The sequence below is a fragment of the Solea solea genome, chromosome 11 (genome assembly GCF_958295425.1).
Source record: "Solea solea chromosome 11, fSolSol10.1, whole genome shotgun sequence".
Taxonomy (NCBI): domain Eukaryota; kingdom Metazoa; phylum Chordata; class Actinopteri; order Pleuronectiformes; family Soleidae; genus Solea; species Solea solea.
In genome coordinates, this window is record NC_081144.1 from 11,103,059 (window position 1) to 11,127,107 (window position 24,049).

At 40.9% G+C, this 24,049-nt stretch overlaps 1 protein-coding gene and 1 long non-coding RNA gene across 3 annotated transcripts; both read left to right on the forward strand.

Annotated features, from left to right (window-relative positions):
- The first annotated feature begins 58 nt into the window (after positions 1-58).
- On the forward strand, positions 59-13,020 carry LOC131468640 (microtubule-associated protein RP/EB family member 1-like). Of its 2 annotated transcripts, XM_058643129.1 has the most exons (8): positions 59-232; positions 1,579-1,712; positions 3,511-3,656; positions 8,401-8,602; positions 8,720-8,829; positions 8,914-9,066; positions 10,945-10,975; positions 11,124-13,020. In XM_058643129.1, the coding sequence occupies exons 2-7, from the start codon at positions 1,592-1,594 to the stop codon at positions 10,954-10,956; spliced, it is 744 nt and encodes a 247-aa protein (XP_058499112.1). In that variant the 5' UTR covers positions 59-232; positions 1,579-1,591; the 3' UTR covers positions 10,957-10,975; positions 11,124-13,020. The 2 variants fall into 2 exon arrangements, with proteins under 2 accessions (XP_058499112.1, XP_058499111.1); XM_058643128.1 differs by lacking the exon at positions 10,945-10,975 and having other exon boundaries at positions 60-232.
- Positions 13,021-15,850: 2,830 nt separating this feature from the next.
- Positions 15,851-22,635, forward strand: LOC131468068 (uncharacterized). Its single transcript, XR_009241669.1, has 5 exons — positions 15,851-16,314; positions 16,860-16,933; positions 17,429-21,517; positions 21,602-21,884; positions 21,978-22,635. It is a non-coding gene; the product is annotated as an uncharacterized LOC131468068 (long non-coding RNA).
- Positions 22,636-24,049: the final 1,414 nt, after the last annotated feature.

Genomic DNA, 24,049 nt, shown 5'->3' on the forward strand with positions numbered 1-24,049 from the left:
TACATTTAAATGTATTTTGTCGTTGGCTTAGGGCGTTACCCGGTTCATGACGTCATGAAGTAGGTCTTTCCACTACCGGTAGAGTGAGCGTGAACTGCCAAGAAGAACAAGAGAGAAAGCAGAAGTGTCGATAGCGCCTAATCAATTGCAGATTGGCATTTAACGACACAGAACTACTGCCGAGAAAAGTAAACCATCGCGTTCAAGATTTGTGAAAGTCAATCCACTCGTGGTAGGTTCAATTGTGCTCTCTTTAACGGTGTCCTTTAGCCGGCATGTGAGGAGGCGGTTAAGCTCTGCTAGCTAACATCTTAGCCTATGATTACGCAGGAACCGGGATGCGCCTTCACCATTTGCTAAGTAAACCGAACAACTCAGACCAGGCTCTCGGTGTAGATCCCCTTTTGTTTGGTGCTGAGATACACGTAGCTTCAGTCTTGGCTGAATAAATATTTTGTCGCATTGTCAGTCACAAGCTAACGGAATGGGCAACTCAATGGGTTCAGGGCGGGGAAACGGCTTTATCCCTGAAATAAACTCACACTAGCCAGTGATTTAGCCTGCGTTAGAAACATATCCAGTCTTTATTAAACCTTCGTTTAACAATTAGTTGACGGCTAGCACCTTCACTTGTCAAGTTGTAGCTTGCTGTTTTACTGCGCATTGACACCCATTGGTAGCTGCGTAGCTAACTGTAAGGAGGCTAAGCTGCTCATGACTCGGCTAACTGCGGCTAACATTAGCTTTCAAGTTCTGGAACGGGCCCTGTTGCATTTAGCTGCTGTCGCTTTCTATCAGACCAATGTGAGCAAGGGGAATAACAACTGTCAATCGCTTTATCATTATAATCAGCCGAGTGTTACGTTGCACATAGCGGGGTTTTTTTTATTTTGGTTTTTTAATCTGTGCCAATTAAATAACAGCATATCTTTAATGTTTTAGTAATCACAATCTAACCCAAATTGACACAGCCAGTGTGTCAATATTTTGTTTATTTTAACGCCATCACATTTTATTTCTTGAATTTTCTGACGTCACATTTCTTGTAATTCTTAATTAATCCTAATCAGTCAAATGCATGCTAAATAGGGAAGCAGTGGCATTTTTGTTTTAATGGACACAATTGGAAACTGTTGTTGGTTTCAAGTCATCTGTCAGTCCAGGTTTAGCATGGAGGTTTTACACTAGATCTGGTCTGTTTGATACAAAAAGGCACAATAACTGTCATATTTTCCTTGTTACTAAAAAATAAGGTTTTACAAATCTAAAAGCAGGTCTGGAACTTACTAAATAAACAATTAACTAGTTAAAATCCTTTGTTTGTCTACTTGAGAATTTGCCTCCACACAAAGAATTTCTGAAGTAATAACTGCAGTTGCTTTGCAGGGCACTGTGCATTAGTCATGTTCTTTCTTCCCAAGCCAGTGTGAAGAGAAAACTGCCTCATGACAATGGCATTTTGTTGTAGATGCAAATGAACTCTCTTTATCTCTTGCCCTGGTATCGTTTGGCTGTGTCTGGTTAGGTAAAGCAGGACCAGACTGTCATTATGTAAATGTATTGTTTTCTCCATGGCAGAACGTGACTGACGATGGCTGTGAACGTGTACTCGACCTCAGTGACCAGTGAAAACCTAAGTCGTCATGACATGCTGGTATGGATCAATGAATCTCTACAGATGAACCTCACCAAGATTGAGATGTTGTGTTCAGGTAAGAAATGTGTGTCAGTGGTTGTTCCATGTGATTCAAAGGGTCATCCTGAAACAGTCCTGAGAGGGGGTTCTTGTTTGAAGAATGGCCTGGTGTGAGCATGTGAGACACTTGCTTGACTGCATGACTTTGTGCGTGACTGATGCTGACTACGTTGATGGTGAAATGGAACCAATAAAACATGTCACTTCAGTTTGAGGATTTGTTTCTTCAGATATCCATGAGGAAAAGTGAAATTTTATACACAGATTTTTAAAACTAATTTGAACTGAAACACTCACATGTCACTTTATTAGATTCTGAGGACACGTAATAAGGTGGCAGCAGTGGCAGATAGTATGGCCTTCTACTGCTGTAGCCCATCTGCTGTAAGGTTTGACGTATTTTGTGTTCAGAGATGGTCTTTAACCAACAAGGTGTCGATACAAGGCTGCACATCCAGTAGCTCCGTCTCTGTCGTGTGTTCTCTGATGTTAAATGCAATCTCTTTTTTGTTCCTTTCAATACACTAGCTGTGTAGTACTTTCTGTCCATTGTATATGATATCTCACTGGCAACAAAGTGGAGAAAAAAAGGATTTATTCCAGTGAGAAGCTGCTCTCACTCAGAACTATGGGACAAGCTGGCATCACTCACCGCATACCCCATAGAAGGAAGTACTGTGGCTGCAGAGCTGGAGTGTAGGCTAAGGCTAACTTAACAGCTAAGTGATAGAAGTACAAGTTGTTTCATCAATAGATATGGGGAATGTGAACTGTCCCACAAACAAGAAAGATGAGTTAGCAGCGCTTGTGAGGAATGACGGGACATACAGAGCGGGCAGGCTGCCTAACACACAACACCCCTAATGCTAATATGGAGCTCTCAGCTTCATTACAGTAACAGCAACATAGAACTGCTGGCGGTTGGTCTGTGTTTTCTTCAAGTACAATATTTTGCTCCCTACATATCTGTTGGTTTATGTTGTGTCTTGATCTACTACTGGATGCTTGAATTTCGTGCTGACATTTGTGAAGTATCAATTTATCGGTCTGTCTGCATACCGACTTATCAGACTGAAATCCCAGTAGAGCAGCAGTTGCACAAATATGCCCATCTGGTGCAAACAAACTTGCCACATTCAAAGTAGTTTAAATTGCCTACATGTCTAAATGCGTTGAGTTGCTGCCATGTGATTGGCTGATGTACCTAATAAAGTGGCTGCTGAGTGTTGTCAACATGCTCGCTTACATGACTAGGTTCTCTGTAATGGCCATGTAGACGGGTTAGTGTACAGTGCCTTGCAGATGTGGAGCGATAACTCCAGTTTAAGAAGTGAGGGAAAGAAACTCAAACAGTGGCAACAGAAACAAATGTGAACATTTTGTCCATGTGCCTGTATCACATGACCTTTGTTTCACACCCATCTGCCTGTATTGTGTCTCTACAGATGTTAACCTCTAAATCCTTAGTTTTACAGTGTGCAGTTAAAAGATGTGTCAAGACATTTCACTTTAATCCCACAACTTTATCTGCAGTTAAGGAGTTGATATCAAAATATTTTTACACAATAAAAACTTTATAAAAGCTTTTTACATAGTGGATCTTCTGTAACTTAAAGATACTGAAGGAAGCGACACACCTGTTTGTAAGTCCTGCTCATTCACCCTCGGATAAGGTGGTAAACACCCAGCTGTCATTTACTGGTGGTACACAGGTCATCGAATGTCGTCAAAATGTCTGATGGCTTCTTCTGCTCTTAATAAGAAGGTGAGGACTTGAATTGAATGAAATAAACTGATATCATGTTTTTATCCAGGTGCCGCCTACTGCCAGTTCATGGACATGCTGTTTCTCAACTCTATGCCCCTCAAGAAAGTAAAATTTGGTGCCAAGCTGGAGCATGAGTACATCCACAACTTCAAGCTTCTGCAGGTTTGCTTCAAAAAGCTGGGAGTAGACAAAGTAAGTAATACATGTACATGTTGGTATCAAATTACATAGTGCATCTTATATAATGTAAGCATGGAAGCTCTGGGGATTTCTTATTATAAGCTGGCAGCAAAGTTGTATGCAGCCTGTATGTGCTAGCATTGTTCAATACAATATGAACAGCTCTGTAAACGGTGTGGTTTACTTTGACAATAGATAAGGTTGATTTGTAATCTCTGTATTGCTGAAAGATGCAGCTGCAATGAGAGGGTTATATTACCTCCTTCTCCTTTTATTTATTGAGGAAACTGGTAGTTATCTTTCTTAGAACACTTTCAAATCTGTCCTTGCAGGAACAAAGCAAAGTTGGAGGCATTGTGTAAAAAGAAAAAAAATGTTGATAATACATTCTGGGCTTGGCCTTCATATTTACATTATCTTGCCAATCATTTAATAAAAACAATTTGGGTTAGAGTTCAACTGGACTTTGGTTTCATTTTAAAAATTAATATATTAAAACAAGCACTCACACTGTGATGCTCTTTCACAATGAAAACCATCAGTTTAAAGGCCAGACAACTGTATTTCTGTTGCAATAAATTTCTCATTAAACTTGAACAATAAATGGCAATGTCATGCATTGAATCATGCAAGTTGTCTTCGCCATCATTATTAATTTATTATTTAACTAGTAGAAAAAATATCTTCACTGAGGTCTCCTTTTTATTCCAAAATGGAGATTGAATACATTAAAAAAAAAAAATCAACTTTGATTATGTGAAAAGTAAGAATTGAATTGAATCCTTTTATTGTCATTTATACCAAGGTACAAACGAAATTTAAAATGCAAACCTCCATGTGGTTTAAAAAGACATACACACAATCAACAACAATAAGACAGTAAAATTCAATATTGCACAGCTTCCTAAAGTGCACAGTCAATTTTTAAAGTGCAGTCAGTGTTTTCAGTGTCAGTCAGTGTGGGCAGACAACTATGTGCAAGAGTTCAGTTGCCTGATGGCGCTGGGGTAGAAGCTGTTGGTCAGCCTGGATGTGTGGGACCGTGATGATCTGTAGCGCCTCCCGGAGGGCAGCAGCGAGAACAAGGAGTGGCCTGGGTGGAAACTGTCCTTGATTATGTTTTGTGCTCGTTGTTGGCATCTGGTGTGGTGTATGTCAAAAAGTGACGGCAGTTGTGTGTGTGTTATTTTCTGGGCTGACTTCCTGACTCTGTCCAGGGCTTTTCTGTCAGCCGCAGTACAACTGTTGAACCACACTATGATGTTGTATGTGATGATGCTTTGTATGGCACAGGTGTAAAATGTCTGGAGCAGTTTCTGAGGCAGATTGGCTTTCCTCATTGTTCTTAGAAAGTACAGGCGCTGTTGACCTTTCTTCGCCAGGGCAGAGATGTTAGTGGACCAGGTGAGGTCACAGGAGATGTGTGTTCCGAGGAACTTGAAGTCACTGACCCTCTCCACTACATCTCCTCTGATGTGGACAGGGGCAGGGTCTGTTCTTTTCCTGCGGAAGTCAATCAACATTTCCTTGGTTTTGGAGGAGTTGAGGGCCAGGTTGTTTGTGGAGCACCAGGTGATGAGTTTATGGATGTCGTCTCTGTAAGCAGACTCATCGTTGTTGTGGATGAGCCCCACTACTGTAGTGTCGTCAGCAAATTTGACAAAGATGTTGTTGTTGTGTGACGGTGTACAGTCGTAGGTGTACAGTATGTACAGTAGCGGACTCAGCACACAGCCCTGGGGGGCCCCTGTGCTGAGTGTGAGGACTGATGAGTGGTGAGGGCCCATCCGCACTGACTGAGGGCGGTCTGTCAGAAAGTCTCTGATCCAGCTGCAGATGTTCTGGTTGATGCCCAGGCTGAGTAACTTGGACACCAGCTGGCTGGGGATGATGCAGTTGAATGCAGAGCTGAAGTCCAGAAACAGCAGTCTTGCGTAGGTGCCAGGGTGTTCAAGGTGTGTCAGTATGTTGTGGAGGGCTGTGTTGATGGCATCTGCGGTGGATCTGTTAGCCCTGTATGCAAACTGGTGCCGGTCAAGGCTGGGGGGGAGAGAGGCTTTGATGTTTTTTAGCAACAGTCTTTCAAAACACTTCATCACAGTGGAAGTGAGCGCCACAGGTCTGTAGTCATTTAGGCTGCTCATAACTGTTTTCTTGGGGACCGGGACTATGGTGGCAGATTTCAGGCATTTTGGGACAGTGCAGGTGGAAAGGGAGAGGTTAAAGATGGGGGTAAGAGCGTCTGCCAGCTGGTAAGCGCAGTCTCTCAGTACTCTCCCTGGAATCCTGTCCGGGCCAGCTGCTTTCCTGGGATTTACCCTGCAGAACACCTGCCTTACCTCCTCTGTGCTAACAGAGAGTGTTGGGGTGTTTGTGCATGGGGGTGGTGTGGGGTCAGTCTCATTCCCGCTCACCTCATAGCGTGTGAAGAAGTGGTTGAGCTCCTCAGCCAGGTTGCTGCTGGTGCTGATGTCATGATCCCTTGTTCCCCTGTAGTTTGTTATTTGTTGAATGCCCTGCCAGACACGCCGGGGGTCCCCCTCGTTGAAGTGTTCCTCGATCTTCCTCCTGTATGCTGCTTTTGCCTCTTTGATTCCCTTCTTTAGGTTGGATCTGGCAACATTGTATAGCTCCCTGTTGCCAGAGCGGAAGGCAGTATCTCGATCCCTCAGCAGCAGCTTGACATCTCTGTTCATCCACACTTTGTTGTTTTGATAATGCCTGGTCTGCTTCTCAACAGTAACATTATCAATACAGAATGATATATAATGCAGTACAGTGGATGTATAGCCTTCAAGATCCTGCTGTGAGAACAGTGTCCAGTCAGTGAGCTCAAAGCAGTCCTGCAGTTGTAAGATGGCATCAGTAGGCCAGGACTTTATGGTTCTCACTGTAGGCACAGATGTTTTGATGACAGGTCTGTAAGCCGGGGTAAGCAGGAGAGAGAGGTGGTCAGACTGGCCGAGGTGGGGCAGGGCAGAGACTTTATATGCTCCTTTAACATTGCTGTACACATGGTCCAGTGTTTTGCCCTCCCTAGTTGGACATGTAACGTGCTGATGGAAATTGGGGAGGACGGACCGCATGTTTACATGATTAAAGTCTCCTGCCACAATAAAAATCCCATCCGGGTGTACAGACTGAAGATCTCCAATAGTTTTTAGCAGAATGCTCAAAGCTGCGCTGGCATTTGCGCTTGGTGGAATATAGACTGCCAAAACAAAAAACAACAGTAAACTCACGTGGCAAGTAAAATGGTCGGCATCTCAGGGTAACAAACTCCAGATCTGGTGAGCAGTGTCTTTCAGTCACTGTGGCGTTTGTGCACCATCTGTTGTTAGAGTAGATGCAGACTCCTCCACCCCTGCTTTTACCGGAGTTACGGTTCCTGTCAGCCCGGTGCGCTGTGCGTCCTGCCAGAATAATGGCCTCGTCTGGGATCCCCGCATGTAGCCAGGTCTCTGTGATCACCACCAGCGAACAGTCTGTAGTTGTTCTCCGAGCGTCGATGGTCAGCGCCAACTCGTCCAACTTGTTGCCGAGCGATCTGGCGTTGGTCAGGAAGAGGCTTGGGAGCCCCGGTCTGTGTTGGGCTCTCCGAAGTCGGACCTTAATGCCCCCCCTGCTGCCTCGCTTCTGGCGCCGTTCCCTGCGCCGTCTCCTGCGTCTCCGCCCCGGTAAGGTAATCCACGGGTTCCCCGCTGGTAGAGTGATCTCGTGCGGGAGATCAAAACGATGAGATTTAGCAGCGTCTAGCTCACCGTAGAATGTCCCAATCCGTATAAGGTCAAACCGGTCGTAAATCAAAGTGTTCGCTGTCACAAAAGACACGGAAGGGAAGACGAACAAGACAAACACGAACCACCACGGAGAGAGCAAAGCCGCTGCATGCGTCTGCGCCGCCATCTTGCCGCAGACCTGAAGCGGTTAAGGTAACTATTATTTGTGTTGTTGAAAATCCAGCAGAGATTAAGAAATGTGGGGCACATCATGCCTAGTCACTGTTTTCGCACAACATGCAGCAGTTACTAGTGGGATTATTGACAAAGCTGCCTCAACTTCCTCCCTGTTAACTCATCAGACATCAAATGCCTACACAGCGTTTATCCTCACATCTGTGTCACTGATTCATGAACACATAGAGCACATCAATACATTCTCAACCAATGAAGGTTTTAATCCCAGGTGTGTCTGCGTTGTCTACTCGGTCATCATGCTTTGGAGGTGTGTATTGTCTGATGATGTCAGATTCCGTCATTGCTTAGTCTCTGGCTGTTCTGGCTGTTGTCTTACTGGCTTTGATTTTGCTTCAAGTTGTGTGTATGTGTGGGTGTGTCAGCAGAGAAGGCATTATTTTTTTTTATCTTGGTATATTAACAAATGTCTCCTTTTTTTTTTCCAAGCTTTCCCATTCAAAAAGTACATTAGGTTTTTGTAATTTAATCCAGTCGGTCAGCTGTTAAAGAAGCATATCCCTTTACATCTGTGATCTGAATGTAACAGTTTTGTGTTACTGACATTGATATGAAATACATCTTAGGGTTGGGCCGAATTGCAGATGGCTTTAGGACATAATGCTGTGCAGTAACCATTGTGATGCCACACCCCCTTTCCTGTATCAACAAGCACACACAAATACTAATTGTCTCTGCAATGGGAATTACACCAGGCATCACAAGATTATAACACTGCTATACCGAGAAACACGGATGGGGTTTTTGTTGAGTGAATGCTAATAGTTTTTTTCTGTTTTCAGATCATTCCAGTGGACAAACTGGTTAAGGGGAAGTTCCAGGACAACTTTGAGTTTGTTCAGTGGTTTAAGAAGTTCTTTGACGCCAACTACGATGGGAATGAGTATGATCCCGTGACAGCGAGACAGGGCCAAGACGCCATGCCCACACCCACCCAAGCCACATCCGCTCTCAACAAACCCCCTAAGAAGGCCTTAAATCAAGGTCAGAGCTGTGATTTGTCAAATTATCTAAAATTGTTATTGAGTTATAGTTGGAAAATGCTGCCAAAGTCCACCTGAAGTGTTTTTTCAGCAATGTTTTGTTGTTTTGTCTTCTCAGCCCCACAGAGGCCACCCGTCGCCAAGGTGGCACCCAAGTTAGCTCCCGTTAGTGCAAAAAAGTCAGGATCGGGAGGAGTCGATGAGGAGCGGGCAGAGCTTCTGACCGAGGTCAGTACAACACCATGAAAAAGAAAGAAGTAATTTGTCGAAGTAGAAAGAACTTAATGTTCCATCCTAACTTTTTGTCCATAGCTTGATTCCCTGAAATCAACCATTCATGACATGGAGAAGGAGAGAGACTTTTATTTTGGTAAACTGCGGAACATTGAGCTGATCTGCCAGGAGAAGGAAGAAGAGGGCGACCCCACACTGCTGAAGATCATGGATATCCTCTACGCCACAGACGTGAGTTTCAAGTCTGTTTTATGAGGCTGTATCTATTGATCCTAAAGATTGGTAGATTGTTCATCATGTTTTTAATCAATATATAAACAAAAAGCTGGAGTGAATGAGCCACTTGCATTGTCCTCGAAGGACAGCTCTTCCATTATTGGTCGAATTCATTAGAAACACAGCAGTGACGCCCACTGTGGCCATGGGTGACATGCGCCGTCATCACCATGAACTCTTAATGAATGCACTGCCTGGCCCAAAACAAGTCACATACTCTTATTATTGTGCTTGATGCCAACTGTCCAAGTCTGTGGGGGCATTGTTATGATCTGGGTTTGCATTAGGTGGCCAAAAAGGTGACAAAAATGTTGACTGACCTAAAAATACTGAATGACTCAGTTTTTCAGGGCACATTCCATGATGACAATGCCAGGATTCATCTGGCTCAAATTGTGAAAGGATGGTTTAGGGAGCATGAGACTTAATTTTTACACATGGATTGGCCTCCATGTTGTCCAGACCCTAACCCCACTGAGAATCTTTGGGACATGCTGAAGACTAAACACAGCAGCAGTGCAAATCTCCCATCACCAGTACAAGATTTAAGCAAAAAATTGTTGTGATGTTTCATAAGATTATCTAAACACCACTGCATTCTCTAATCAAGCTTATGGTGATCAAACAAAATATTCCAGTGGGTGACTTTTTTTTTTTTGTTGCCAGACAGTGTTTATATTTTTATTAAAAAACACAAACATACAGCAACAGTTTACAAAATAAAACCGTTTGTGTGAAGAGATTATATATATATATATCTATATCTCTCTCTATATAGATAGATAAATAGATAGATAGAATTTAACCAGCCTCTTTCTGTTGAATGGTTTCCACTAAGCCTTCATGATCTGTGATGTTCATCGTTTGGCATCTCATTAAATCCCATTTGTGCTGCAGTTAACAACTGCTGATGCCTTTGTAAATGTCTGCAGAGGAATGGTATGCAGTTCACTCACTGAGGCTACAAACATTAACCCATTAAGCTCTCATTTAAAATTCAAATGTGGTTGCAACCTTTGCTTGCTCCTCACTTTTCAGGCGAGGCAACCAAGAGATTTGTGACAAAGACGTGACAAATGAAAGGTCATTTTACTCAAATGGCAATATGCATTTAGTTTTATGTAAGATTCTAAGTTGGCGATTCAGGCAATGGTTGGCAACCTGAACAACACGGTAACAAGAGTTTACATGACAATCTTTTCTCGCCAGAGGATCAATGCACTCCACACTGTATAATATGCTGTCTTGTGATCTGGGTGGCTATGCACTATTTTGGCGGAAGTCTAAATTAAGGTTTTAGTAATGACTAAACCATTTAACTACTTAAGCCTTAGGAATTACCAGCTAGTTTGCAACTACTAGTTTATGAATTTAGGTTGCACCAGACTAACTTCCTGTAGCTAGTTAATACATAGATAATATGCTAGTGGTTACTAGTAACAAAGTGACAACAAACAATCTGCGTCATCTCTAGAGCTGCAACTAACGGTTATTTTCATAATCGATTATTTTCTCGATTAATCGTTTGGTCCATAAAATATCATAAAACCTTTAAAAATGTTGATCGTTGTTCGTCCAACCCGGAAATGATGATGTTCTCAAACGTCTTGTTTTGTCCACAAACCAAAATGATTGACTTTTAATGATTTCTATGTTATCCAGAGCAAAGAAATTAAGAAAATACTCACATTTAAGAAGCGTAAACAATCGAAGATCTTGTTTTAATCATGAAAAAGGCTTTGAATCGATTATCGAAATAGTTGTCGATTAATTTAGTAATAGATTAATAATCGATTCATTGTTTCAGCACTAATCATCTCCTTCTACTTATAGGTCAAAGGCTAGGGAGGAAATGGTTATCCAGGTATGTTAGTCTGACTAAGACCAGCTCAATTTTAGTTGGACTAACATGTTTACATGACATGAGGAACCCAATTATTGTCTTTGTCCAACTGAAATTGGACTTTTAACATGCATGTTAACATTGACCATCTCCCTCTGTGTTTCTGCAGGAGGGTTTTGTCATACCGGATGCTGATGAACCGCCGCAGGAAGAGGAGTTTTAGTGTTCAAGACTGCGCGCTACTGGTCTGCAAACAAGATCTGTCCTCAAGCCAAGGCTGCCAGTTTGGTTTCATATCTGACACCAAACTTGATCTTGATTGGTGTCCCCTTTCCCACCAACAACTTCCCTGAATCTGAATCCCAACCTGCTGGACTTCTTCCTCCTCGGACTGCTTCCCTGAAACACCTTTTTACCAATAATCAACAACAATCCAGCCATGGTCACTGCCGCTACTTCCTACACACCTACCAGTCTGTTAGTCCCAGGCCCTACCCTCAATTCCAACCTTCCCAAAACCAGACAGTTGCGGTACATATCTGGTTTTGGTGAAAGAATTCAGTGTGGAAAAAAACAGTAATGTTCTGTGTGTGTGTATGTATGTGTGTGAATGTGTGTGTGGTTGTATGTGTTTAAATTTAAAACAAATCAAACATGACAAACCTCTGAAAACCCGGCTGTTTGGTTCACAGACCACTTTGTCCCCCGGCTAACCTTGGCAGTTTGGTGCATGTTGGGCACTGCAAACAGCTCTGTGCCGCACACTATCCCGGCCAAAAGGTTACATTTCAAACCAACTAAATCTTTTTCACCTGTCTCCAGTTTGAAATAGTTAAAATACTGTGTGAACCACATTGACAGATATGAAGGAAAAAGCAGCTGAAGGGTCAGGGTTTCGCTCTGGGATAAGGCAACAGTCGGGTCTTCGCTTGGCCTTTTGACTAACTGTCTCCACCAAGGACACCATCTTCACTTTATCCTGTCCAGCTTCAGAAGCGCTTTTGTAAATTCATGCTACTGTTTTATTTTATTATTTCCTCCCACTCCCCATTTTTTTTGTTTTCCCCGCTATGTTTTAAAAACCTTTTGGGCACCTGTCTGTCATGTTTTCACCTCTTTATGTATTTGTTTTCTCTTCAGTTTTTCTCATGTTAACATGCTCACTCTTTTCTCCCTTTGCTGTCAACTCTCAGCATCAGTGTTCTCCCACTTGAACGTGGTACTCGCATGTCATGCTCTATAAATGTGAGTTTCTTGAAACCAGGAAAGTGGCTTACTCTTCCAGTTGACGTGAGACGAAGCGTCTGAAGTTTTGCAGACGGCAGCCTTTTTGATCAACACACCAGTCTTTCATAAAAAGAAAAAAAAAAATCTTAAGTTTGAGACTGCATGATAGTTTTTCTATGTATTTGTCTTTTTTGGGAAAAGTCTGTATTAAGGCAGATGCACTGTTTTATACCAGTGGCCTTCAATCAGCCCCGAGACAAAAAAAAATACATTACACTGTGATGTCGGACTGTGGTTGATCAGTGTAGCCAGTCATGGTCGACAACATCTAAAATCTACTCGAGTGAAGCTGTGGAAGCGGCTCGTGTCCCTCGTTGAAGCTTTTTTTTTCACCAGGAAGAAACTGTTTTTTCCTGAAGCTGTAAAAAAAAAAAAAGAGGGATCACTCGGAAATTAGAAACTAAAACCTGCCGCTCTGAAGGAATATTCCTGTTTTTGTACTTCCACACCCGAAATTGACCAATTTTATTATTAATATGTACTGTGGATCTGATACCATTTTTTTTTTTTCACTGTACTGAGTAAAATGTCATTTGACGCGTGTGTGTATGTGTGCATGTACCTGATTTAGAGTTTCACACCAACAAATACACAACTCAATCAATGGCCTTATAAAGAGATTTTGTTTCTCCATAATTATTTCTTTTCTTTTTTACTTTCATGCAAGTCCTTGCTGTTTGGGGTAAATGTTTGTGCTGTTAGTCATATTTTTAAATGTGTTCCGAAAATAAACGACATTGCAGGTATTTCAGATGAATGCTGATGTGTGTCCTGACGTAGCAGAGTGTCGGTCTTCCTTTAAATGCTCATCAAGCAAATTTATATAATTATAAATGTTTGGGGGAGATGAACTTAAATCACTTTTCTTATTCACATTGTGATCTTAGTGTAGACACGTTCCACAGCTGCAAACAAAATGTGAAGAATTAGATTGAAGATTAGTTTGACTTTGCTGTGGGGAGTGTCTGGTTTCAACAGATGAGGTAATTAAACAATGAAGAGCTCACAGTTAAACAAACACAGCTTTTTGAATGTTGCACAAAAAGTTTGATTTTCATGTAACTGTTCAGTTAAACAAAACACAAAAACGTTCTAGTTTCAGACTCCAAAGAGATGAGCTATATAGTAAGAAACAGTGATTCTCGTAGTGCAGCTCATTCTTCACACTCATCTACTGTGAGTTTCCATATCTATATTTCATGGAATATCTTAATTTGACTTACTTTTTGTATTTTGAAGAATGCATCAGAAGGAAGGTCATGTTGACCAAACAGTGGAATGCACTTATGATTAAATGCTAATGAGCAGTTTGAAAGCAGAGTTGGCAGCAGCACAGTACAAGCAAGTCAAGTCAATTTTATTTATTAATTTGCCTTGAACAACTTTATAGTCACACCCTCTAACCTTGAATAAAGAAAAACTCTACAAAACCACAAAATAAAGGGGACAAACTACAGGAAGAGCCACAGAAGAGGGACACCTCTCCTATTACGGACACTAGGTGTGGTGTAAATAGGTCGAGCAAAGTCCGACTTTGCATCATTGCCATGGCAACACCGTTAAACGTTGTGCCATCATGTTCAGCACGCACCATCGACCATGTGTTTTGAGTGTTTTCACCAATTTTGAGTTTGATACGATAATCTGTCTAAAAGTTATTCCCAAAATCGTAAAGTAACTTTTTTTTTTCTGCCTCCACCAGGAGGTGATGTTTTCAAACCTGACAGTTTTTGCATAGACCTCTCTAGAAATGGCCCATCATCGATCATTGCAAGTTTGGTTGAGATCGGACCTTCCATCTCAAAGTTGTAAGAGTTTTGTTCCGCCAACTTTGCCGGCCCCGTTCTCGTACGTCATTTGACATTTTTACTAACCATAAGCATCGTAAGCTCCTGAACATGTCCACAGTGACCAAGTTTGAAGGTGATCGCACAAAAGCTGTAGGACAAGTTCGTTCAAATACCATTGGTGCAAAATGGCCAAAATCGCCTCCGATTTGGTGTTCAATCCAAGATGGTGGCCTTCCTGAAGGAGTCCTGTTTGACTGTCCCCACCTAATTAAACCCAACAGCAGATGACCTAACTAAGTTTGTCAAAGCATGCCGCTTCTCCAGGTGCTTCAGCAGATTGCTGTTGATGTTGTTCGCCGTAGAAAGTATTTTTGAACCGGGACACAGTCTACAAGTTACTGAAATGTTGTTTTTCCCTCTGCTCTCCAGAAACTTATCTTCCCCTCTCGCTCGCCATCATGCCGTGCCCTGACCTTACCAGTCCTGTTCATGGCATGTGTTTGATTACGTGTGGGACACTAGAGGGCGACAAGTGCTTTTTTTAAAAATTCAATTAAACTTTATTGATCGCTAAAATGTTATGAGAACTGTGTGCCGTTGTAAAACCTCACCAAAAGGAACGGAGTAACGCAGCGTTTGGTAACAGAAACGGAGTTATTGAATTTAAAAAAAAACCATTACATTATTAGTTACTGAATAAAGTAACAACGTTACGTAACGGCGTTACTAATAAAGCGTTAATACCAAACACTGCTCACAAGCCTACAGTCCAGCCATTCTGAAAGCAGACAAGACCTGCTCTGCTAAGAGATCATAATAGAAATACAACAAACATTATATAGAATTCAGATGATGGGACTCACAGTAGGCTAATATGTTTATGGATACCAGGACACATTGGGGTTAAAGGGAACGAAATAGCAGACACGGTGGCAAAAGCTGCAACAGGACATAATAATATAGATTTAGCAATAAAATTAAGCAAAACAGAAATGAACAGCATCATTACACAAAAGCTACAGTAGAGATGGCAAAAACAATGGGAGGAGGAGAGGAAAGGAAGATGGTTTTATAGTATCCAAGAAAAGTGGGAGCGGCTAGGCACACAGAAAGAAGTAGGAAAGAGGAAATTATAATATCGAGGATCAGATTTGGCCATACAGGATTGAACAACACATTATTTCTCATCAATAAACACAATACAGACAGATGTGATCACTGTGGGCAGGAGGAATCCATTCATCATGTTATAACACAAAGTCAAAAATACCAAAGGGAGAGAGAAGTAATGATTAAAAAGTTGAGAGACCTTGATGAGGAATTGGAGTTGTAGAGTGTTACAAGATATTACTTCAGTTTCTTAAAAACACAAAGTTGATTGGGAGGATATAGGATGTGTGTTTGTGTCTGTGTGTATATATATAAATAGGTGTATGTATATGTATGCATATATAGGTTGTTGGTTTTTTGTGTTTTATAGTATGCAGCAAAATTATTTCCTTTTTTTTAAAAATTGATTTTGTTTTAATTTCCAATGTATTTACTTGCTTCTGAAAAGCACTATGAATTTCCTTGAGTAAGAATGGCGCTATACAAATAAACTTGCCTTGCCCATGTATATCTGTGTATATATATGTATATATATATATATATACATATACATATATAATTATTATTTATTTTATTATTTTTACTTTTACTTTTAAGTAATAGTTCAGTTAGGTCGACATTTAGATCCACACTCCATACCAGATGGTGGCGGTAGAGCACCAAATCGTAGTTTGCCAACCGCCATACAACCTCAGAAAAGAAGAAGAAGAAGAAGAAGAAAAAGCATAAAGCGGAGACTGATTGATTGGTGACACACAACACACCTGCTCATCTTCACGCAGGTGTTTTTCAGTCAGCTGATGACCGCTGATTGCTTCCTCCTCCTCCTCTTATTTAATCTTCATCCAGCCAACAGTCCCGTGATGCTACTTTGAAAAGAAACGAGCCGTGAAACGGAAAAAAAAAAAAGACGCGAAAAAAGTGTCGCTGCTTAACTACTGAAACTGTTCCGGGAGGAGGGAACTTGTGGCGGTAATGCACCAACCGCCATAAAACCTCAAAAAAGGAGGAAACTTAAAAATAAAAAAAGAGAAATAAAAAAGAAAAACTACCGCGTCCTGACGTCAGACGCCGAAAAGGTGGCCTCGTGCATCAGCTCCTGTATAAAAACGCAGCATGGCGCTCCAGGATGGCGTGTTCGGCCTGGTCCAGATTGGTGGCCCGTCTGGAATGGTGAGTAACTTTTGTCAAGTTATCTTAATGGTGGCTCTGTTTGCTGAATTATATGCTCAAACTTAGCTCAAGCTGGGCCTCATTGTCAGCCAGTTATCTGAATTGGCAGCCGTTTTGTCTGGTTACAGCAGTTAAATCATTGGTTTGAATGGTGCTGCAACTAATTTCTATTTTCATTAACTTGTGATTTATTTTCATGTTTGGTCCATAAAATGTTAAATGTTAAATCTCATAATGACTTTTTATCTTATAATTTTGACTTTTTTTTTTTATCTCATTTTGACTTTTTATCTCATAATTTCATAATTTTTTTTCATCAAGTGGTGGAAATGGGCTTACATATAAACCAATCCATTATCAAAATAGACAAAACAAGACTAAAAACAAGTTATAATGGCTGCTGTGCTATGTTGACTCATTGTTCCACTCAAGGTCATTACTATTTAGTTTTTCACTAGAAATACTTATTTGGTTTCAGGGTTATACATGTCTTTTATTATTCTAAACTTTTAATGTAATTAAAATACAAACATTTTTTTTTAAAGGAACAACCTGCTTCCTGCTCACAGAGACCTGGTCGGACCGCCATATACAAAAGCCTGAGGCTGTCAAAAAAAAGGTGAGTGACACCTTTAGAGATAATTTACTACATCATTGAAAATGTCATGGCTAGTTTTCAAAATGTATTTAACTGATGGCAATATATCATATTCATTTAATCACACATGTATAAGTATTATATATATGTATATATATATGTATATATATATATATAAGTTTTTTTGTGTTTTTAAAGAATGTAGCTGTATGAGGTATTGACATTTGTATACTTGAACTTAAAAGGCATTCCTTAAATCTTAATCAACTTTATTCTACATCACTTGTGATTATGTTAATTTCTTTGTTTCACTGTTAGAATAGAATTTGTGCTGGCAGCAATGTTTTCACTGAAAGTGAGTCTTTATATCTCAGGCTGGGTGAACCATGTCTGTACCTCATACAAACACATTCTAGAACACCTTACCTTGTTATTTTACACCTGTAACTGTATGAACTTGAACATTGTCAAGGCTGGAGACTGGACTCAAACATTTGTTTGTTTTTTTCCCCCCAGATTGATCTTCATGAAGATCGTCAAATTGTAGGTGTCATGGTTTAATTCTGGGTGGCCGCTGTGTCCCCACTCTTTCTTGGCCGCTGTGCCTACATCTCTCTACATTGTCCAACATGGCCACGTTCTTTCTATTCTCCTGCTTTCCATCTGTCAAATAGCTGAGGGTTGTAACTTGAACTGTTTTCTTTAGCACTAAAATATAGTGATGTTGGAGGACCAGTTTTTAAATGAGGTTTAAATGGATGTTGGTGTACAGTTAAAGCTAGATGGTAGGAATAAATGTAATGTTGTGCCTTGTACACTCTGTCACGAGGCTTAGACTTCTTGGCCGCTGTGCCTTTTTTTTTTTTCTCTCTCTCTTTTCCATCGTGGCCATTAATCTAACGTTAGCCCTAGAACGTTAAAGTAGATCCTGGTGATCTACATAGTACCTGGCTTTGGATGGCAGTCCTGCCATTGCCTTTGTATTGCCATACGTCCCTTAATGCAAGTAGGTCATCATCGCTAACTGTGCCCGCGCCTTCATGGCCTACTTGTGTCATTGTACGTCTGGCCTTGCGCGTATAGTCATTTTACATAGGCAAACATGGGTGCCTTCCGCGTCCATGCACAGTAAGTGAACTAACCTGTACTTTTCTTCTAGCATCAGTCAAGAGGAGCACCGACATCACTGCATGTCCATCCTAATTAGATTGCGTTTTAGTTTAATTTCAAATATTAAGTGCAGTTTTTCTTTGTTGCTTGGCCGCTGTGCCATTACTATACCTGCTCTGACCTGAATCTTGATTCTTCATGGCCACTGTCATGACTGTACTTGGTCTTGGTGTTTATGCCAGTCTATAATTTCAGATCTGTTTTTCCTACTAAGTTTTCGTGTGTGCGTGCGTGTGTGTGTGTGTGCGATGACTGACTTGGAGTGTGTTTGTGTGTGCGATGACTGACTTGGAGTGTGTGCGTGTGTGCGAAGACTGACTTGGATTGTGTGTGTGTGTGTGTGTGTGCGCGATGACTGACTTGGATTGTGTGTGGGTGTGTGATGACTGACTTGGAATGTGTGAATGTGTGTGTGTGCGATGACTGACTTGGAGTGTGTGAGTGTGATGACTGACTTGGACTGACGTTAATCTGACCTTTGGACCAAGACTAACACTCCAATTGACTTTACTGCACCAGAAAGGTGAACAAAATTTATGCTGCAAGACTGGCAAGATGCACACTAATTAAACAACAAGCAAATTCTTTAAAAAACAGGTCAAATTTTTACATTTCAGGTAAGTATTAAAGGCCTTTGCCACATGATCTTTGTGGGTAAATCGTGTCCACTTAATTTATAAATTAATTTGCATCTAAACATTTACAATGCCTGACACAATGGCATTACAATAGTATAATTTTTTTGTTTTGCGTTACTGAGTGCAAAGGCCTTTATTTACACACTGACACATGCCAAGACTGCTGTTATGGCATGTGTCACTGTCTCTCTCTCGCTGGTCTGAGAGACATGTCTTTCTGTCTGGTCTCTGTCTGTCTCGTGTGTCTGGTATCCGTCTGTCTGTCCTGTGTCTGCTATCCGTCTGTCTGTCCTGTGTTGTATTTAGTCACTTTTTTAGTCTCAACTTAAATGGGTGATTTTAAAGTTGAGTGGTCTTGAGGCGTCTAATTTCTGTAGGAAATTCTGGTACCTTATTTTGAAATGGCTTTAATTTAAAAATTAAATTTTGGTCTTGAATCTCAGATATCATAGTTACAACTTGGACTGTTGACAAACGTGAAAGCTGACGAATCATTAGCAAATGCATCAAAGTTTACTGTAGCTTGTTTAAAGTTCTTTCAAAGTGCTGTAAAAATGTAGTAATTGATTATGATGAGCTAGACCAGGTCTTCCTTTATTCTCAACTGGTAATTGCTTTGATAAGATAGCTGGTTCCTGATTTGATTATGAAGCTTAACTTTTGATTTATATGCAAGTGTAGTCACATTAGATTGGAGGTGTTATTCAGCCCATGGATAATGTTATGATATACTTTAAATATCAATACATACATTTAAGTCTTAAACTTTACGCACTGCCATCAGCCTTTGTAGTCGCTAACTGAAATCACATTCAATATTAATGCTGACTTGTCTCACTCTGCCAAGTTTATTTCCCTCTAAAGGAGTTGAACCTTTTTGTGTTCATAGTCTTTTTGCGCGTCATGTTGGGAGGCCTCCCAGCAGGGGATTTTTATCTTCCCCTGCAAAACTATGCGTTACTCGCCTTAGGGATGCAGGGCTATCCTGCATAGTTTCTATATAAATGAGATTGTAGGTTGCAGGATTAGAGCGTGTTTCTTTTCTTTAGGAGGACACAAACCAGGCAGAGAGAGACAACTCGGATTATTTAAGTGAAAGTTGCGCCAAATGTTCGAACTTTTTATCTTTCGATACGATGACTTGAAATAAAACCTTTATTCTGTTGGCTGAATTCAGACAGAAATCAGACAGAAGTTGGCTTCATGTTAAAGACTGTTGTGCAAGTACCCTCTTGTAGTAGGAGTGAGCAGCTGCAGCTTTTTAATTTATTTTTTGTTATTTGATTTGTTTCTTGGATTGACTTGGTGTCTGGAGCTTTGTGGTTAACAGTGATCATGTAAACGTGTAAACACAAGTGGTCATTTGCCTCTGATTTGCAAAGCTGGCAGCTGGTTGAAATGATAGGACTTTATGGCTTGCCCAAAGTGGGATTTTTGATAGAGCATAGGGTTGACACCTCACCATACACTAGCTATTTCAGCGAACAAGTGTCTGTAATACCCATGACTTTCTTTCAAATTTCACAGTTTAGGCAGCTTGTAGAGTCATTAGGAAGATGCTTAATCCCAATGTCTTGGTTGGTTGCATGAGAAACTGCTATCTCTTAGATGTTTTGGTGAAGTTCCTCTTCTTGATTTTTGTAGACTTGCCCTAAAGTTTCTCTCTGCTTTAACTCTTGTTGAGCTATGCATTAAATGATTCCTCCAACTTGTCTCCATATCAATTTTTTTTCTCCCTGCAGCCTTCCACCACCCACTGCTGCTGTTGCATCTGCTAAAGGTAGCCGTATCCTGATTCACTGCGTCTTCATGTGTTGGGTAAGAAGTGTCATTAGACTACTAACAATGTAAACACCTTTTAAATGCTTGATCTAATTTACCCAAATGGTTCATCAGTTTAGGACAGAAAATCCTTGAGTTTGACATTCTTGGGGTCAGTAACCTGACCTCTAAATGTTCGGGAAACCATGCAAAAGATCGCAAGCTCTCTGCATGACCCAACAGCATCGATGTTTGAGTTATTTAATTGCTCAATTTTTAAATCAGTCAAGATTTTATGAGCTGGGTCTTCTTCACACAACAGAGAACAAGGTAAATTGAGTCGACTCGTAACAGGGTAAGGCATTTCGTCTTTACCCTTCTTCTCTGTGTGTGTGAGGAAATCTGGCCACAGATCCTGACTGAGTGGCATACCATGGCTGTGCAGTTTCCAAAATCAGACAAGGATCCATCTGATTTTGTGACTCGGCTTGTCATGATATGCATGTATGTTCCTCTGAAACAAAGGATTTGAATGGACAGGTTTGTAGTGTAAATCACATCACATCACTTGTAGACGGTGAAGCATTTGTTTAAATTGGGGTCAAGCATTTTCAGGTGTCTGCTTTGTCAATACTCTGGTGCCACGTCTTGCTAAACACACAAGAAGCTCTGAATTGTGAAACTGCTGCCTCTTGCAGATGTTACAACAGCAATGGCTGTCGAAAGGCTTCAGGGAGAGAAAATGAGATCTGAGGACAGGAAAGTGGAATTGATTTCATGCTTAGCAAAATGAGGGTTTCAGCAGAGGACCTTTTTGTGGCAAGGCTACGGAATCAGAAAGAACGTTTGTCTGGGCAACTGGGAGATTTACAGTTTTTCATGCAGCCAACGAAGACATTGGGGTTAGCATCATACCAAATGGCTGGCAAAGATTGCCTGTAATTGTCTGTGTAGGACAGGAAAGGCAGGTATAGGTTAGGGAGGGCATCCATCGGTGAGCTCTGACTGGATGTGAGGACCTGTCACACTTGACCAGGTGAGCTACCTGAAGATTTGTCATTTGTTTACTACTTCTTTTTTTCTTGTGACTTATCAAATCAAATTCTTCCTTGTTTTGAAGAGATGAAGGCTGCAGCACATTCCTGGATCAGAGGACACCATGTTGGACATCACAACCTGGAGAAGTCCCGTCCTGGATGGCTGCGGTGATGACCTCGCCCAAGATGAACTGACCCTTCTACGACGAGGACTTAGCCCAAGATGAACCGACCCTTCTACGACGAGGACTTCGCCCAAGATGAACCGACCCTTCTACGACGAGGACTTAGCCCAAGATGAACCGACCCTTCTACGACGAGGACTTCGCCTAAGATGAATCGACCTTTTCCACGGGATGTCTTCAGGTACGTTCTTCCAGTTAGTGCTCAATATGTTTAATCCATATTTACTTAATACTAAAGTGTGCTGACTCGTATTTATTTTTATTTTTTTGTTAGATGCTGGACCTTGCCAAACTGTACACATGCCTCAATGGCTGCTACGTCACTCTGCCCAACAGGACATGGTCACTGAAATTTTTTTGATTTTTTTTTTTTTAAATGGACTTTAACCCCCCCTGTCCCCACTGACCCACAACCACACATGACAAAACACTGCACATGTGATGCATCACCACACTAAATTACAGACACTGCTACTTTCAGCCTGTTTCAGTCTGTAAAAGATCGCAAGCTCTCCGCATGACCCAACAGCATCGATGTTTGATTTATGTAATTGCTCAATTTTTAAATCAGTCAAGATTTTATGAGCTGGGTCTTCTTCACACAACAGAGAACAAGGTAAATTGAGTCGACTCGTAACATGGCAAGGCATTTCGTCCTTCCCCTTCTTCTCTGTGTGTGAGGAAATCTGGCCACAGATCCTGACTGAGTGACATACCATGGCTGTGCAGTTTCCAAAATCAGACAAGGATCCATCTGATTTTGTGACTCGGCTTGTCATGATATGCATGTATTTTCCTCCAAAACAAAGGATTTGAATAGACAGGTTTGTAGTGTAAATCACATCACTTGTAGATGGTGATGGTGTACAGACAGTGCTACTTTCAGCCTGTAATGTTAGACATTGAAAACTTGTATTTATTGCCTTCTTTATATCAAGTAAAACTTGTTCTTAACTTTATGGTTGACTTGTATTTTTTCACTGATTCTGTGATGAGTGTTATTTTGACAACTTAGTGCTTTGAACTTAAAGATGTGGAATTCCTTTCAAATGAATTGCAATGATCTGTTACTGTAGACTTGGCACCCTTTGACACTGCTCCAAGTGTTTGGTTGATTTTAACCAGAAAACTCAAACCCTATATGGATTTGTACAAGGTTTTAGAGGGAATATAATAAATTGGACTCTAAAGCAGGGAATGCCACAGTGGATGGTGATGCTGCTACTTGCCCCTATCTCACAACTTCCTTACTTCTAGCCACTAACACTAAATATGGCTAATGCATAAAAATATGCCACTAAACATTAGACTACTTTGCTTTAAAATGCCTATACCTACAGATGTATTTTCACTATTTTATTTCATCTTTTAATTTTATCTTTAAATTCTGTCTTTACCATTTTACGGTTAAAGGTTGTCTTTCTTTTTCTACTATGGAAAACACTTTGTAGAGTTGTTTTGAAAAGTGCTGTTCAAATAGTTATTTGAACAGTGTTGCAGTACCATTAACACCAGCAGCAATATGAGCAGCCACACATGCAATGCTATTATTTCTCAGCCTCAGGTAGGTGATGTGATGAATCACAGCCAGATAACGCTCGACACATTAGTGCAGGAAAATATTCAACAGTTAAATAAAACACCAACGTGTGAGGTACAGATGTACAAAATGTTTCCCAAGGTAAAGATCAGACTTGGGACAACCGAGCGGTAGACAAAGAAGTCAGTGGCTTGTTGCAAGCTGCAAACACTGGTGACCCAAGATGGAGAGAGGGGCGAGGAGACGATTCTTCCAGTCTCAGCATCCAGTGCATCATGAATTCAACAGGAAAAAGAGATGACCAACATTTTGGTTGTGATGATGCTTTTGTGGAGAAGGGGGCTGATTTTATTTTTTTTTATTATTTATTTTTTTTGTAATCAATTCACCAGTCAATTTTTTTTTCGATTCCTTGGACCAGAAAATGTTGAAAAATGTTGATCATTGTTTTTTAACCTGGAAACGATTTTCTCAAATGTCTTGTTTTGTCCACAAAATGAATTGGTTTTAATTTGTGTTATATGGAACAAAGAAATGTAAAAACTAGTACTCCAAGCAGTTCTGAACGGGTTGGAGCTCGAGGGCTCGAGAGTCTCCGTGTGCCCACCTTAGACTTTACTTCCTGTGGGGGCGGTAATCTTTTACGGACATGTTCAGGACGGGTCTAGTGTCTCACATATCACGTTTCAGGTGGATCCAATAATCTCTGTTAGAGCAGCATCTAAAACTGTAAGTGTAATTCTGTCTGCCGTAACCAGGTGGCACAGTTTTCGAAATTGAATATTTTCATACAGGCAGCTTCAGGG